Below are 12,579 nucleotides of genomic sequence, written 5' to 3' on the forward strand. Positions count from 1 at the left end.
AAGTCCAAAATAGTGCATTTTTGGTCACTTTTAAATCATTTAAAAATGAATAAAAAGCGATCAATAAGTCCTATCAATGCAAAAATGGAACCGTTAAAAACTTCAGATCACGGCGCAAAAAATGAGCCCTCATACCGCCCCATATGCGGAAAAATATAAAAGTTATAGGGGTCAGAAGATGACAATTTTAAACGTATAAATTTTCCTGCATGTAGTTATGATTTTTTCCAGAAGTCCTACAAAATCAAACCTATATAAGTAGGGTATCATTTTAATCGTATGGACCTACAGAATAAAGATAAGGTGTCATTTTTACCGAAAAATGTACTACGTAGAAACGGAAGCCCCCAAAAGTTACAAAACTGCGTTTTTTTTCAATTTTGTCGCACAATGATTTTTTTTCTGTTTCACCGTAGATTTTTGGGCAAAATGACTGACGTCATTACAAAGTAGAATTGGTGTCGCAAAAAATAAGCCATCATATGGATTTTTAGGTGCAAAATTGAAAGAGTTATGATTTTTTAAAGGCAAGGAGCAAAAAACGAAAATGCAAAAACGGAAAACCCCCCGGTCCTTAAGGGGTTAAAGGGGTACTCTAGTGAAAAACTTTATTTTTTTATTTTTTAAATCAACTGGTGCCAGAAAGTTAAACAGATTTGTAAATTACTTCTATTAAAAAATCTTAATCCTTCCTGTACTTATTAGCTGCTGAATACTACAGCGGAAATTCTTTTCTTTTTGAAACACAGTGCTCTCTGCTGCATCACGAGCGCAGTGCTCTCTGCTGACATCTCTGTTCATTTTATGAACTGTTCAAAACAGCATATGTTTGCTATGGGGATTTCCTTTTACGCTGGCAGTTCCTAAAATGGACAGAGATGTCAGCAGAGAGCACTATGCTCATGATGTCAGCAGACAACTCTGTGTTTCTAATGGAAAAGAATTTCCACTGTAGTATTCAGCAGCTAATGAGTACAGGAAGGATTAAGATTTTTTTTAATAGAAGTAATTTACAAATATGTTTAACTTTCTGGCACCAGTTGATTTAAAAAAAAAAAAAAAATGTACCCCTTTAACTTTTATATAACATGACATTAGTGAGTGCAATGAAGAGATTTCTAAAGAGAGGGGATCCATGATGGACATTGAGCAGGATCTGCCAGACAGGATGGGCAGAGGTACAGAAGAGCACGTGATTTCTGTACTGGGTCACTATATATATATATATATATATATATATATATATATATATATAAAAATATATTAGGGATCGACCGATTATCGCTATGGCCGATATTATCGTCCGCTAATCACGATTTTGGGCATTATCGGTATCGGCAATTACCTTGTCGATAAGCCGATAATGCCCCGCCCCCCCGACCCGCCGCACCCCCCACCGTAGTGCTGGCGGTATACCGGTATGGATTTTTGCCCATACCGCTATACCGGTCTGGCCCCTCCCCCACCCTCCTGGGCCATCCATCCTTCCTTCCTGTAGTGTCCGGCGCCATTCCGGGTAGAGGGTGCACCGGTCCGGGCTGTCCTTCTCCGGGGGTCCTCTTCTCCACTCCGGGCAGGCTCTGGCCTAGTACGCTGCATAGACGCGCTACGCCGTGACGCCAGGTGCGTCGCTGCGCACGGGCGTCACTGCACAGCGGCGTCTATGCTGCGCTACTAGGCCGGAGCCTGCCCGGAGTGGAGAAGAGGACCCCCGGAGAAGAAGAACAGCCCGGACCGATGCACCCTCCACCCGGAATGCCGCCGGACACTACAGGAAGGATGGATGGCCCGGACCACCCTGACAGGTAGGGGAGAGAAGCGGGTGGTGGTGGCAGCGGCCTATGGCACCGCAAAAGCCACTGCAGTGCATTGATTTAAAGCGCCCGCTTTAAATCAATGACCTGCAGCGGTGTCGAGGGGGGATAAATAGCCGATAACTTATACCGGAATATCGGTATAAGTTATCGGCTATCGCAGGGGCGGACATATCACTTGTTCAGCCGGTTCGGCTGCACAGGGGCCCAGCGTGTTAGGGGGCCCCCCTAGTAGCCCAGGTCACAGCCTGGGCCTCACAGTCTGGGCCCCTGTAGTACTTCATACTAAATGCTGCAGCAACAGGTCCCGGACCTGCCGCTGACAGCAATAATTTACCTTTAAACCGGCCGGGCGAGACGGACAGACCAGGGGATGATGGGAACAGACGTGCCCCGCGCAGGCACACACGTCTGTTCCAATCCCCTGACGTCACGTGTAATGGCCTCTGACCCCGGCAGAAGCAACAGGAGCAGCAAACCCTCCCGCCTCACACGGCCGCATCACTGAGCAGATAAGGTGAGGAGCGCGACGATCGGGTGCAGGGCGAGAGGACAGGAGGGTTGTTGAAGAGGTTGGTGGTGTAATGATAAGAAGGATTGGGAGAGCATCGTTTTGATAAGGAGGACCAGAAGGGGGGTCAGGGGTGTAGTGATTAGGGGGTTTAATGTTGATGAGAAGGACTGGGGGGGGGGGGGGTGTCAGCTGTGTAATAATGATGAGGTGCTTAAGGTATATGAGGTGATGAGGAGACTGAGGATGGAGTGCGTGGGTTGTATGGGGTGATGAGGATGGAGTGCATGGGGTGTATGGGGTGATGAGCATGGGGTGTATGGGGTGATGAGCATGGGGTGTATGGGGTGATGAGGAGACTGAGGATGGAGTGCATGGGGTGTATGCGGTGATGAGGAGACTGAGGATGGAGTGCATGGGGTGTATGGGGTGATGAGCATGGGGTGTATGGGGTGATGAGCATGGGGTGTATGAGGGGATGAGGATGGAGTGTATGGGGTGATGAGGAGACTGAGGATGGAGTGCATGGGGTGTATGGGGTGATGAGACTGAGGATGGGGTGCGTGGGGTGTATGGGGGTGATGATTAGACTGAGGATGGGTTGTGTGGGGTGTATGGGGGGATGAGACTGAGGATGGGGTGCGTGGGGTGTATGTGGGAGATAAGGAGACTGAGGATGGGTTGCGTGGGGTGTATGGGGTGATGAGGAGACTGAAGATGGAGTGCGTGGGGTGTAAGGGGTGATTCAGTGGTGTATCGTGGTTGGCAGTATTATATTAATGGAGTACAGTGGTTGGCAGTATTATATTCATGGAGTACAGTGGTTGGCAGTATTATATTCAGGGTACAGTGGTTGGCAGTATTATATTCAGGGTACAGTGGTTGGCAGTATTATATTCATGGAGTACAGTGGTTGGCAGTATTATATTCATGGAGTACAGTGGTTGGCAGGATTATATTCATGGAGTACAGTGGTTGGCAGGATTATATTCATGGAGTACAGTGGTTGGCAGGATTATATTCATGGAGTACAGTGGTTGGCAGGATTATATTCAGGGTACAGTGGTTGGCAGTATTATATTCATGGAGTACAGTGGTTGGCAGTATTATATTCAGGGGTACAGTATTTGGCAGTATTATATTCAGGGGTACAGTGGTTGGCAGTATTCAGGGGGTACAGTGGTTGGCAGTATTATATGCAGGGGGTACAGTATTTGGCAGTATTATATTCAGGGGTACAGTGGTTGGCAGTATTATATTCGGGGGTACAGTGGTTGGCAGTATTATATTCAGGGGGTACAGTGGTTGGAGTATTATATTCAGGGGGTACAGTGGTTGGCAGTATTATATTCAGGGGGTACAGTATGTGGCAAGGTTATAATGATTATTGTCATCATACAGAGGATGAGGATCTACTGACAAATTAAGGAACCAATGATGTCCAGGTGTCAGACTCTGCAGAGAAGATGGAAGAAATCCTGGTGTCTGGACCAGATGAAGAAGAAAAGTAAAGACAACAGAGAAGACGTCACTCAGGTCAGTGATATCATTGTGTATTTTCCTAACTGTCCCATCAGAGCTGTAGTCACTGATATCATTGTGTAGTCTCCTGACTGTCCCATCAGCTGTAGTCACTTCAGACATGATGGGAGTTGCAGCTTTCCAACATCTGGGGAGCCACTTGAACCAAGGTGATTGGTGGGGGTCAGACCCCCACCATAAAAATGGGCTGTTTATTTTAAAATGCCTGAGCCTATTTTTGGTCCCAGTCTGGCCCTGCCTGTAAGTCACTTCTATCACTAAGGATAAGAAGCCAAGGAACCAGGGGGTGCCAAGGGGTGTCGTGCTAAGTCCAGGGGTGCGAATGTAAAGGGGAGCACTGCCCTCTGCCTCCCGCCCCTGGGCTATCGGCCCTAACCTCCACCGATTATCGGTATCGGCCCTAAAAAAACGATATCGGTCGATCCCTAATATATATATATATACATACTAATGGTCTTTGGTAGCAAAAAGGTGATCTGGATAGAAAAATGCTCCTTACCAATATTCTTCACATTGATGTTTTTGCAATAATGTGATTTCTTCCAGTCTATGCAAACTTTGTACTCTCCCAGTATAAGATGAAACTCAAAATGTTTGTTTTCACTCCATTTTTCATTTTTTCTATTCAGATTTCTGAAATGTAACAAAGAATGAATGAAGCATCTGGGAAATCTGCCTTACAAAATCCCACCATAGTGTATACATGGTCCTTGTGCAAGTAGGAGCTAAAGTGATGGGCAAGAGAAGTGAAGGAAACATCAGCAGCAACATCTTGGCTCCATAGTTGGGGACCCTGTGGACATCAACAAGTGCGGAGACCAATAGTACCACCTGAAGTACAGTACAACATGAAAGTTAAAGGGGAATTCTGGCTTTATACATCTTATCCCCTTTCCAAAGGATAGGGTATAAGATGTATAAAGCCGGAATACCCCTTTAATAATGACTGTGACTAATACGGTGGTGCCAACATGTTGTGTGTCATGGCATCATAGCCCCACGTAGCACAATAGTTTTATTGAAGTAAGAGGAGAAACACTTTCCCTAAATCTGGTCTTTTGTATGCTCTAAAAAAAATGGTGAGAGGGCGTATATAAAGAATTGTATGTATACACAGTTGGTACTGAAGTAGAAACAATATATATTATATTGTATTAAAACAAATATATGTTTATTGATGTAATTGTCTATGGCAACTGCCTGCAGGGCACTTGCAGTAGTGTCAATAGATACAAACAAATATAAAAAGAATAAAATAGAATATAAAAATTATAAGTAAAAAAAGGTCCATATTATGCAATCCAAAGGATAGGCAGCGATTTCGAATGCAATATTGCACAATTTGTAATCCAGTGGATAAAGTTCCGTATAGCTTACAGAGACTTCAATAATCTTATGTAATGATATTGAACAAAGTTTGGAAGTTCCAGGACAGTGTTGGCTTACCTGTCCTAGCGGGATCCCACGGCGCTCTCACTACTTACCCACAGCGGCTCCCGAAACGGACACCTAGTCGCTCCTTGGGATGGCGAGTCATCAGCGCCGGTGAGCCAGCGGAGGGAGAGGTCTGCTTGTCGGCGTGGTGATGCGGAGTTCTATGCGCTATGCGCATCAGGATGTCTACTTGCCGGCGTGGTGTTATTTAGCTTCATGCGCTATGCGCACCAGGAGATCTGCTTGCCGGTGTAGTGATCTGAAGTTTTGTGCGCTGTGCGCACCAGGAAGGTCGGCTTGTCTCTGTAGTATAGTTTGTGCGCTCTTATAGGATGCTGCAAATACCTATAGATTGCTATGGGTATAATGGCTAGATGCGTTTCGAGACCGGCTGGGTCTCTTTTTCAATAGTAGACTGCTATTGAGAAAGAGACCCAGACGGTCTCGAAACGCGTCTACCTTTATACCCATAGCAATCTATAGGTATTTGCAGCATCCTATAACCTCCCGATGCGCACAGCGCACAAACTATACTACAGAGACAAGCCGACCTTCCTGGTGCGCACAACGCACAAAACTTCAGATCACTACACCGGCAAGCAGATCTCCTGGTGCGGATAGCGCATGAAGCTATTGACACTACTGCAAGGGCCCTGCAGGCAGTTGCCATAGACAATTACATCAATAAACATATATTTGTTTTAATACAATATAATATATATTGTTTCTACTTCAGTACCAATTCTTTATATACGCTCTCTCACCATTTTTTCAGAGCATACAAAAGACCAGATTTGAGGAAAGTGTTTCTCCTCTTACTTTCAATATTATTTTCAGGTCGCATAGGATACGCGACCTTACACATCAGTACTCATCTGGCATAACTAAGCTTTATCAACTGGTTTTTGCGTTTTGTGTTTGTGTTTCATTGAAGTGCCTATTGAGGAGCCATTTGATCCAGTGGTAGAAAGACGACCTCCAGAAGCAAAAATGCTCGGAAAAGAAGAATGCAGTGATATAGGGGTTGCATGGCCAAGCCTGAAAACACCAGGACAAGACAAACATGCCAAAGTCAGCAGGCTAGGTAAAGCTGGGACCATCAGGTAGGTCCCACTAATATAATAGGTAACACAAGTAACATTACTGTTCCGAAAAAGGGCAGGGTCTTTTTTGTGGACTGGGTGTGAGGACTTTTGGTGACTTTCTCAGAATAAGTTAAAGGGGTACTCCACCTCCAGACATCTTATTCAAAGGATAGGAGACAAGAGGTCTGATCGCAAGGGTCCCCAGAAGCGATCTCCCTGCTGCACCCAGTGTTCGTTTAGAGTGTTGGGTGGAGCGCCGGATGCTCGTGACGTCACATCCACGCCCCCTCATTGCAAGTCTATGGGAGGGGGCGTGATGGCCATCACGCCCCCTTCTATAGACTTGCATTGAGGGGGAGTGGCCGTGATGTCACGATCTTCCCCTCCCTAACGCTAGTCATCCGGCACGGAGCGAAGTCCACTCCATGCATCGGATGTCTTGGGTGCCGCAGCCGAGATCGCGGGGGTCCCCAGCAACGGGACCTCCGAGATCAGACATCTTTATCCCCTATCTTTTGGATAGGGGATAAGATGTCTAGGGTCGGAGTACCCCTTTAAAGCCAGAGAGTAGTTGACTAAGCCATTTGGGAACCAAAGAGGCCCTGTGGACTAGACACTTCTCTTACAGGAGATCTCCAGAACATACTCATTTATGCCTATTCCTAGAATAGGTCATCAACAATGGCCCTAGCACCAAGAGATGTGACCTGATTTTTTTTGCTTTGTACCCAAGGTGTATTGGAGCTATCATCATTTTTCATCATATCAGCGTCTTTCCCTTCAATCTGTGCCCCAGGTATCTTCAGAGTCTACTAAAATTCCAGACCATCAATGTGGCCATGTTTGATGGGTGGAGATACAAACTCCAGGATTACTGCCAGTGAAGGGGATGTGACTCTAGTGGTGCTAGGACCCCAACCAGGGGCATAACTAGAGCCCTCTGGGCCCCAGGGTAAATTTGGTCCTGGGCTCAAGTCCATGAGCTTTGCTAGATTATTTAGGGATATGTCTTTTTGCATTCGGAAAGTTTTCAGACCCATACACTTTTTTCACTTTTTTTTTACATTTTGTTACATTGTGACCTCGTGCTAAAATTAAAGAAAAAAAAAGAAAAATTTCCCCATCATTCTGCACTCAATACCCAAGAATAAAAATGTGAAAATAATATTTCAGAATATATTTTTTGAAAATTTATTTAAAAGAAAAAACTTCTTTTGGGACAAAGAGACTAGTCATGGTTGAGGGAAAGCGGAATGGAGCAAAGGACAGAGATATTCTTAATAAAAACCTGACCCAGAGTGCTCCAGACCTTAGACTGGGCCAAGGTTTCACCTTCCAACAAGACAATGGGGAAGAGTTATCCAAACCTGTCCACAGGAATAGTTGCTGAGTTGCCCATAGCAACCAATCAGATCGCTCCTTTAATTTTGCAGAGGCCTTGTTAAAAAGGTAACAAGCAATCTAATTGGTTTCTATAGGCAACTCCTCTGGACAGTTTCTCAATTACCCTAAGCACACGGCCGAGACAACACAGGAGCGGCTTAGGGACAACTCTGTGAATGTCCTAGAGTGGCCCAGCCAAAGCCCTACATTTTACAATCATACTATTACTTAGTAAATCCCAGTATACCACAATGAACTTTACCACTATACAAAGGACAATACTGACTCACTATGACCACATATTACCACCAGTGACTGAATATTCCCGCCATACTGTTACTAAAGAGGAAACATTATTCACAGACCAATATCCCACCATACAGTGACAATATTGTTACAGGATATCCACTGTTCAAGTGTAACAACCAATATGGCTGCCATTTAACCTTCCACATGGACTCAGGGAAGGCTTGTGGAGATCTACAGCATCAGCCATGATGGTTGTTACGCATCTTTCCCTGGACAATATGTAACATAATTAATTGAAGAACTTACTGAACTGTGAATGTTATATTGTTCACCATCCCCGGAGGGAATTTTGTCACATTGCACAAAAGGCGAACTTTACTAATACGAATCTTGGAATAACAATCAAAGTCTGGTTTTATATCATTGTCTTCATCATCTGTAACAAGATACAAAAGATTAGAACTAAAGGAATTCATCTACATCAAAACCTTCCGTCACTGTGTACATACATTACATTACTTATTATACTCCACAGCTATACTCACTATTCTGCTGGTGAGGTCACTGTGTACATACATTACATTACTTATCCTGTACTGATCCTGAGTTATATCCTGTATTATACTCCAGAGCTGTACTCACTATTCTGCTGGTGAGGTCACTGTGTACATACATTACATTACTTATACTGTACTGATCCTGAGTTATATCCTGTATTATACTCCAGAGGTGTACTCTCTATTCTGCTGGTGAGGTCACTGTGTACATACATTACATTACTTATCCTGTACTGATCCTGAGTTATATCCTGTATTATACTCCACAGCTATACTCACTATTCTGCTGGTGAGGTCACTGTGTACATACATTACATTACTTATCCTGTACTGATCCTGAGTTATATCCTGTAGATCTTTTATTAAAAAATATAAAACATTACAAAAAGAATAAACATCACCATAACAATAATACAAACAACATACATCTGTATAATATATACAAAAATGAGTCCATATTAGTCCAAAAATGTCCAACCAAGTATCTTCTGGTCCAGCCTCATTCTCACCAAACACACCGCTATAATAACAACAACTACTAAACACTCTACAATAATAATAATACTTACAGTAATAATAATAACAATAATAACTAAAAACTGGTCCGGTTGCATTTCCCCACCCAAAATAATAAATATGTGTCAAACCACCAACAAACACCGCAAACAGAAAAACCGAATATACAATGTTTTTTTTTATATTTTTTATATATTATTATTATTATTTTTTTAATTTTTTTTTTTTTTATTTTTTTATTTATTTTTTTTTTATTTTTTTTTTTATTTTTTTTTTATTTTGTCCCTGAGCTGGTCCCGCATCCCATGCCCCCAGTACATGATAACAGACGTCCATGAACCAGTCCAGGATTTTTTTTTTTTTTTTTTTTAAACAAAAAGTCCCACACAGAATCCCCCCTCCCCCCATCTACCCACCACCCAATCTAGCACTAAACCCCAACACAACACAACCCCTAGAAAAAAATACAATATATATACATATATACACATATACATAAATGTACAAACAAAACAAATATATACAAAATAATACAAACCAAACAACAAACATCAATAAGGCTTTTCAATCACACAAACCCCTAAAGCTCAAGTTCAGTGCCTGCAAGCCCTATATCACCATATATCTACAGCACAAAACAAAAGACTAATGTGCCAGCATCAGCCCACCACCAGGGGGAGACAACAGGCTAAGGCACTTTAAAGGCAGAGCCCCTCCACAGACGAGAGGCCCTGCCAACACCCAGCCTCTCGTACTCCAGAGAACGCACCTTCACCAGGTCACCAAGAATGTTCCTAACCACCTCACCCACAGGGAGGATTTTACGCTGCGTCGACACTAAACACCGTGCGTTCCACGTGTAATACCTGACCACTGAGCTGACTAGGAATAAAGTGCACCGGTCCCAGCCTCCAAGGTTTCTGAATGCCCCATAGGCCCATTCCGCATAGGAGAGACTGGCAAGCCGAGGCCAACCAATGGAAGCGCCCACCCTGGTGTAAACCTCTGTGTTAAAGGGACAATGAAGCAGAAAATGCTCCATGCTTTCCAGCATGCCTCCACACTCTTCGCGGGGACATCCCCGGTCATCAGAGCTCCTGCACTTCAGATTGTCCCTCACACACAGTTTCCCATGGAAGCAGCGCCAAGTCAAGTCCCAAAACTTCAAGGGGATTCTGATAGAATTCAAAAGCTCTAAACCCACCTCCAGATCCCGACTTGGGCAGTCCTTGAGTGCCAATGGCCTCTGGAAATGAGAAGACAGGACCCTCTTGTCAAGGAATTTCCTCGACAGAGTCCTAATCTCCCACATCCCCAGACCCCACCTACGAATAACCTTCAGAACCGGGGTAGCATAAGCCGGGAGATGCCCGTGTGGTGTGCGAAGATCCTTCACTTGCCCTCCTGTCTCCCATTCCTGGAAGAAAGGCCGAAACCATCCCCTACAGGAGGATACCCACGGAGGAGCCCTCTCTGACCAGAGGTTTGCTATATTGGTCTTAAGAAAGGTATTCACTAGGAACACCACAGGGTTGACCATACACAACCCCCCTAGTCTCCTCGTACGGTAAGTAACCTCCCTCTTCACTAGGTTCAGTCTATTCCCCCATAACATTTGGAAGAACACACTGTAGACCCGGGTCCAAAGAGGTTCTGGCAACATGCATACACTGCCCAGATATATCATCAAAGGGAGCAGGAAAGTTTTCATCAGGTTAACCCTTTCCCGGAGGGTCAAAGACCAACCCTTCCACTGATCTACCTTCTGAGCGGCGATCTTAAGCCTGCTGTCCCAGTTTTGTTTGGGGTAATCCCCTTGGCCAAATTCGATGCCGAGGACTTTTGCGGATTCCTGGGGCTCTGGAAGGGCGTCCGGGAGATCAAAATCAGGATCTCCCCCTCCCAGCCAGAGACTCTCACACTTATCCTGATTGATCTTGGACCCGGATGCCTCCGAGTAGCGGTCCACCTCTGACATCACCCATCTGCCCTCCTCTTGTGAGGAGACAAACACGGTGACATCATCAGCGTACGCTACCGCCCTCAGAGCCGAATCCGGCACCGCCAGGTCCATTCTCACCCCTGCCAACGGTCCACAATCAATCCCTCTAAGGAAAGGATCGATTGCAAACACGTACAGCAAAGGGCTCAAAGGACAACCCTGACGGACACCAGACCCAACCTCAAAAGAGCGGCCAATCCAACCATTCACAAGCGGGAAACTCTCTGCCCCTACATACAAGGTCTTAAGCCAATCAACAAACCCCCCTGGCAGGCCATATCTCAGAAGGACAGACCAGAGGTACTCATGGTTAACCCGATCAAACGCTTTTGCCTGATCCAAGGAAAGCAAGTACCCCTTCCAGTGGCCAGCCCTACCCTGCTCCACAGCCTCTCGGACACTGAGCACAGCACTGAATGTACTGCGGCCCGGAACAGAGCAATGCTGAGCCCCCGAAAGGAGCCGGGGTGCAAATTCCACCAGCCGGTTAAACAGCACTTTTGCCAGAATCTTTCTGTCCGCATTGAGAAGTGCTATGGGACGCCAATTCTCAATGTGGGACGGGTCTTTACCCTTTGACAGGATGATCAGCGCTGACCTCCTCATTGACTTTGGCAGAGTGCCCGAGGATAGACACTCATTAAAAACCGCGGTCAAGAGGGGAACCAAAGTGTCCTTAAAGGTCTTATAGAACTCAGATGTTAAGCCATCCGGACCGGGTGACTTCTTGAGAGCAAGCCCATCAATAGCCATCCTGACTTCCTCTTCCCGGATCGTCTCTGTCAAAACGTCAAGAGAGGGGTCTACTCCTGGTTCAGGGACGGTTTCAGCCAAGAAAGCTGATACCTTATCTCGATCTAGATCCTTCCTTCCCAAGAGGTGCGAGTAGAAGGATCTGATGACCTCCAGGATCCCTGATCTGGACCTTTTCAAGGATCCCGTACTATCAATCAGTCCTGAGACTACTTTACTATTCACTGACATCTTGCAGTTTCTGTAAGGGTCGGGCGAGCGGTACTTCCCGTAATCCCTCTCAAAAACCAAAGATGCGTACCTATCGTACTGGCACTTCATCAGCAAGGACTTCACTCTGGAGATATCATCACGACTACCTCCAGTCGAGACAAGGTTCTCAAGTTTCTTCCTCAGGCCCTGGTACAAGCGGTACCTGTTTAGGCTTCTGAGGCCCGAGAGCTGGCGGAAGAATCTCGCAACCCTTTCCTTGAAGATCTCCCACCACTCTGACTTACTGCTACAAAGGCCCAGCAATGGTACCTGGCTCTGAAGAAAATCCTCAAAGGACTGTCTTATCTCCGCTTCTTCCAAGAGAGACGAATTCAGCTTCCAATAGCCTCTGCCCATCCGGGGGGTCTCTGTGACATTCAGAGAAAACAAAATTAAACAGTGATCGGAGAACTCCACCTCAACAACAGACACTGCTGAAGAGACGGCTTCCTCCTTTAAATAAAACCTGTCTATCCTAGAC

General features: G+C 45.3%; 1 protein-coding gene across 3 annotated transcripts in view; it reads right to left on the bottom strand.

The window, feature by feature from the left end:
• The window catches only part of IL7R (interleukin 7 receptor), a 64,249-nt gene that overhangs the window by 17,542 nt on the left and 34,128 nt on the right, over positions 1 to 12,579 (bottom strand). For all 3 annotated transcript variants that reach the window (XM_056546624.1, XM_056546635.1, XM_056546643.1), the window contains exons 2-3: positions 8,325 to 8,454; positions 4,367 to 4,500 (exon numbers count right to left, since the gene is read on the bottom strand). In XM_056546624.1, the coding sequence (XP_056402599.1) occupies positions 4,367 to 4,500; positions 8,325 to 8,454 (264 nt within the window). The remainder of the gene's footprint in view (positions 1 to 4,366; positions 4,501 to 8,324; positions 8,455 to 12,579) is intronic.

This window comes from Hyla sarda, chromosome 1 (assembly GCF_029499605.1).
Source record: "Hyla sarda isolate aHylSar1 chromosome 1, aHylSar1.hap1, whole genome shotgun sequence".
In the NCBI taxonomy this organism is placed as follows: Eukaryota; Metazoa; Chordata; class Amphibia; order Anura; family Hylidae; genus Hyla; species Hyla sarda.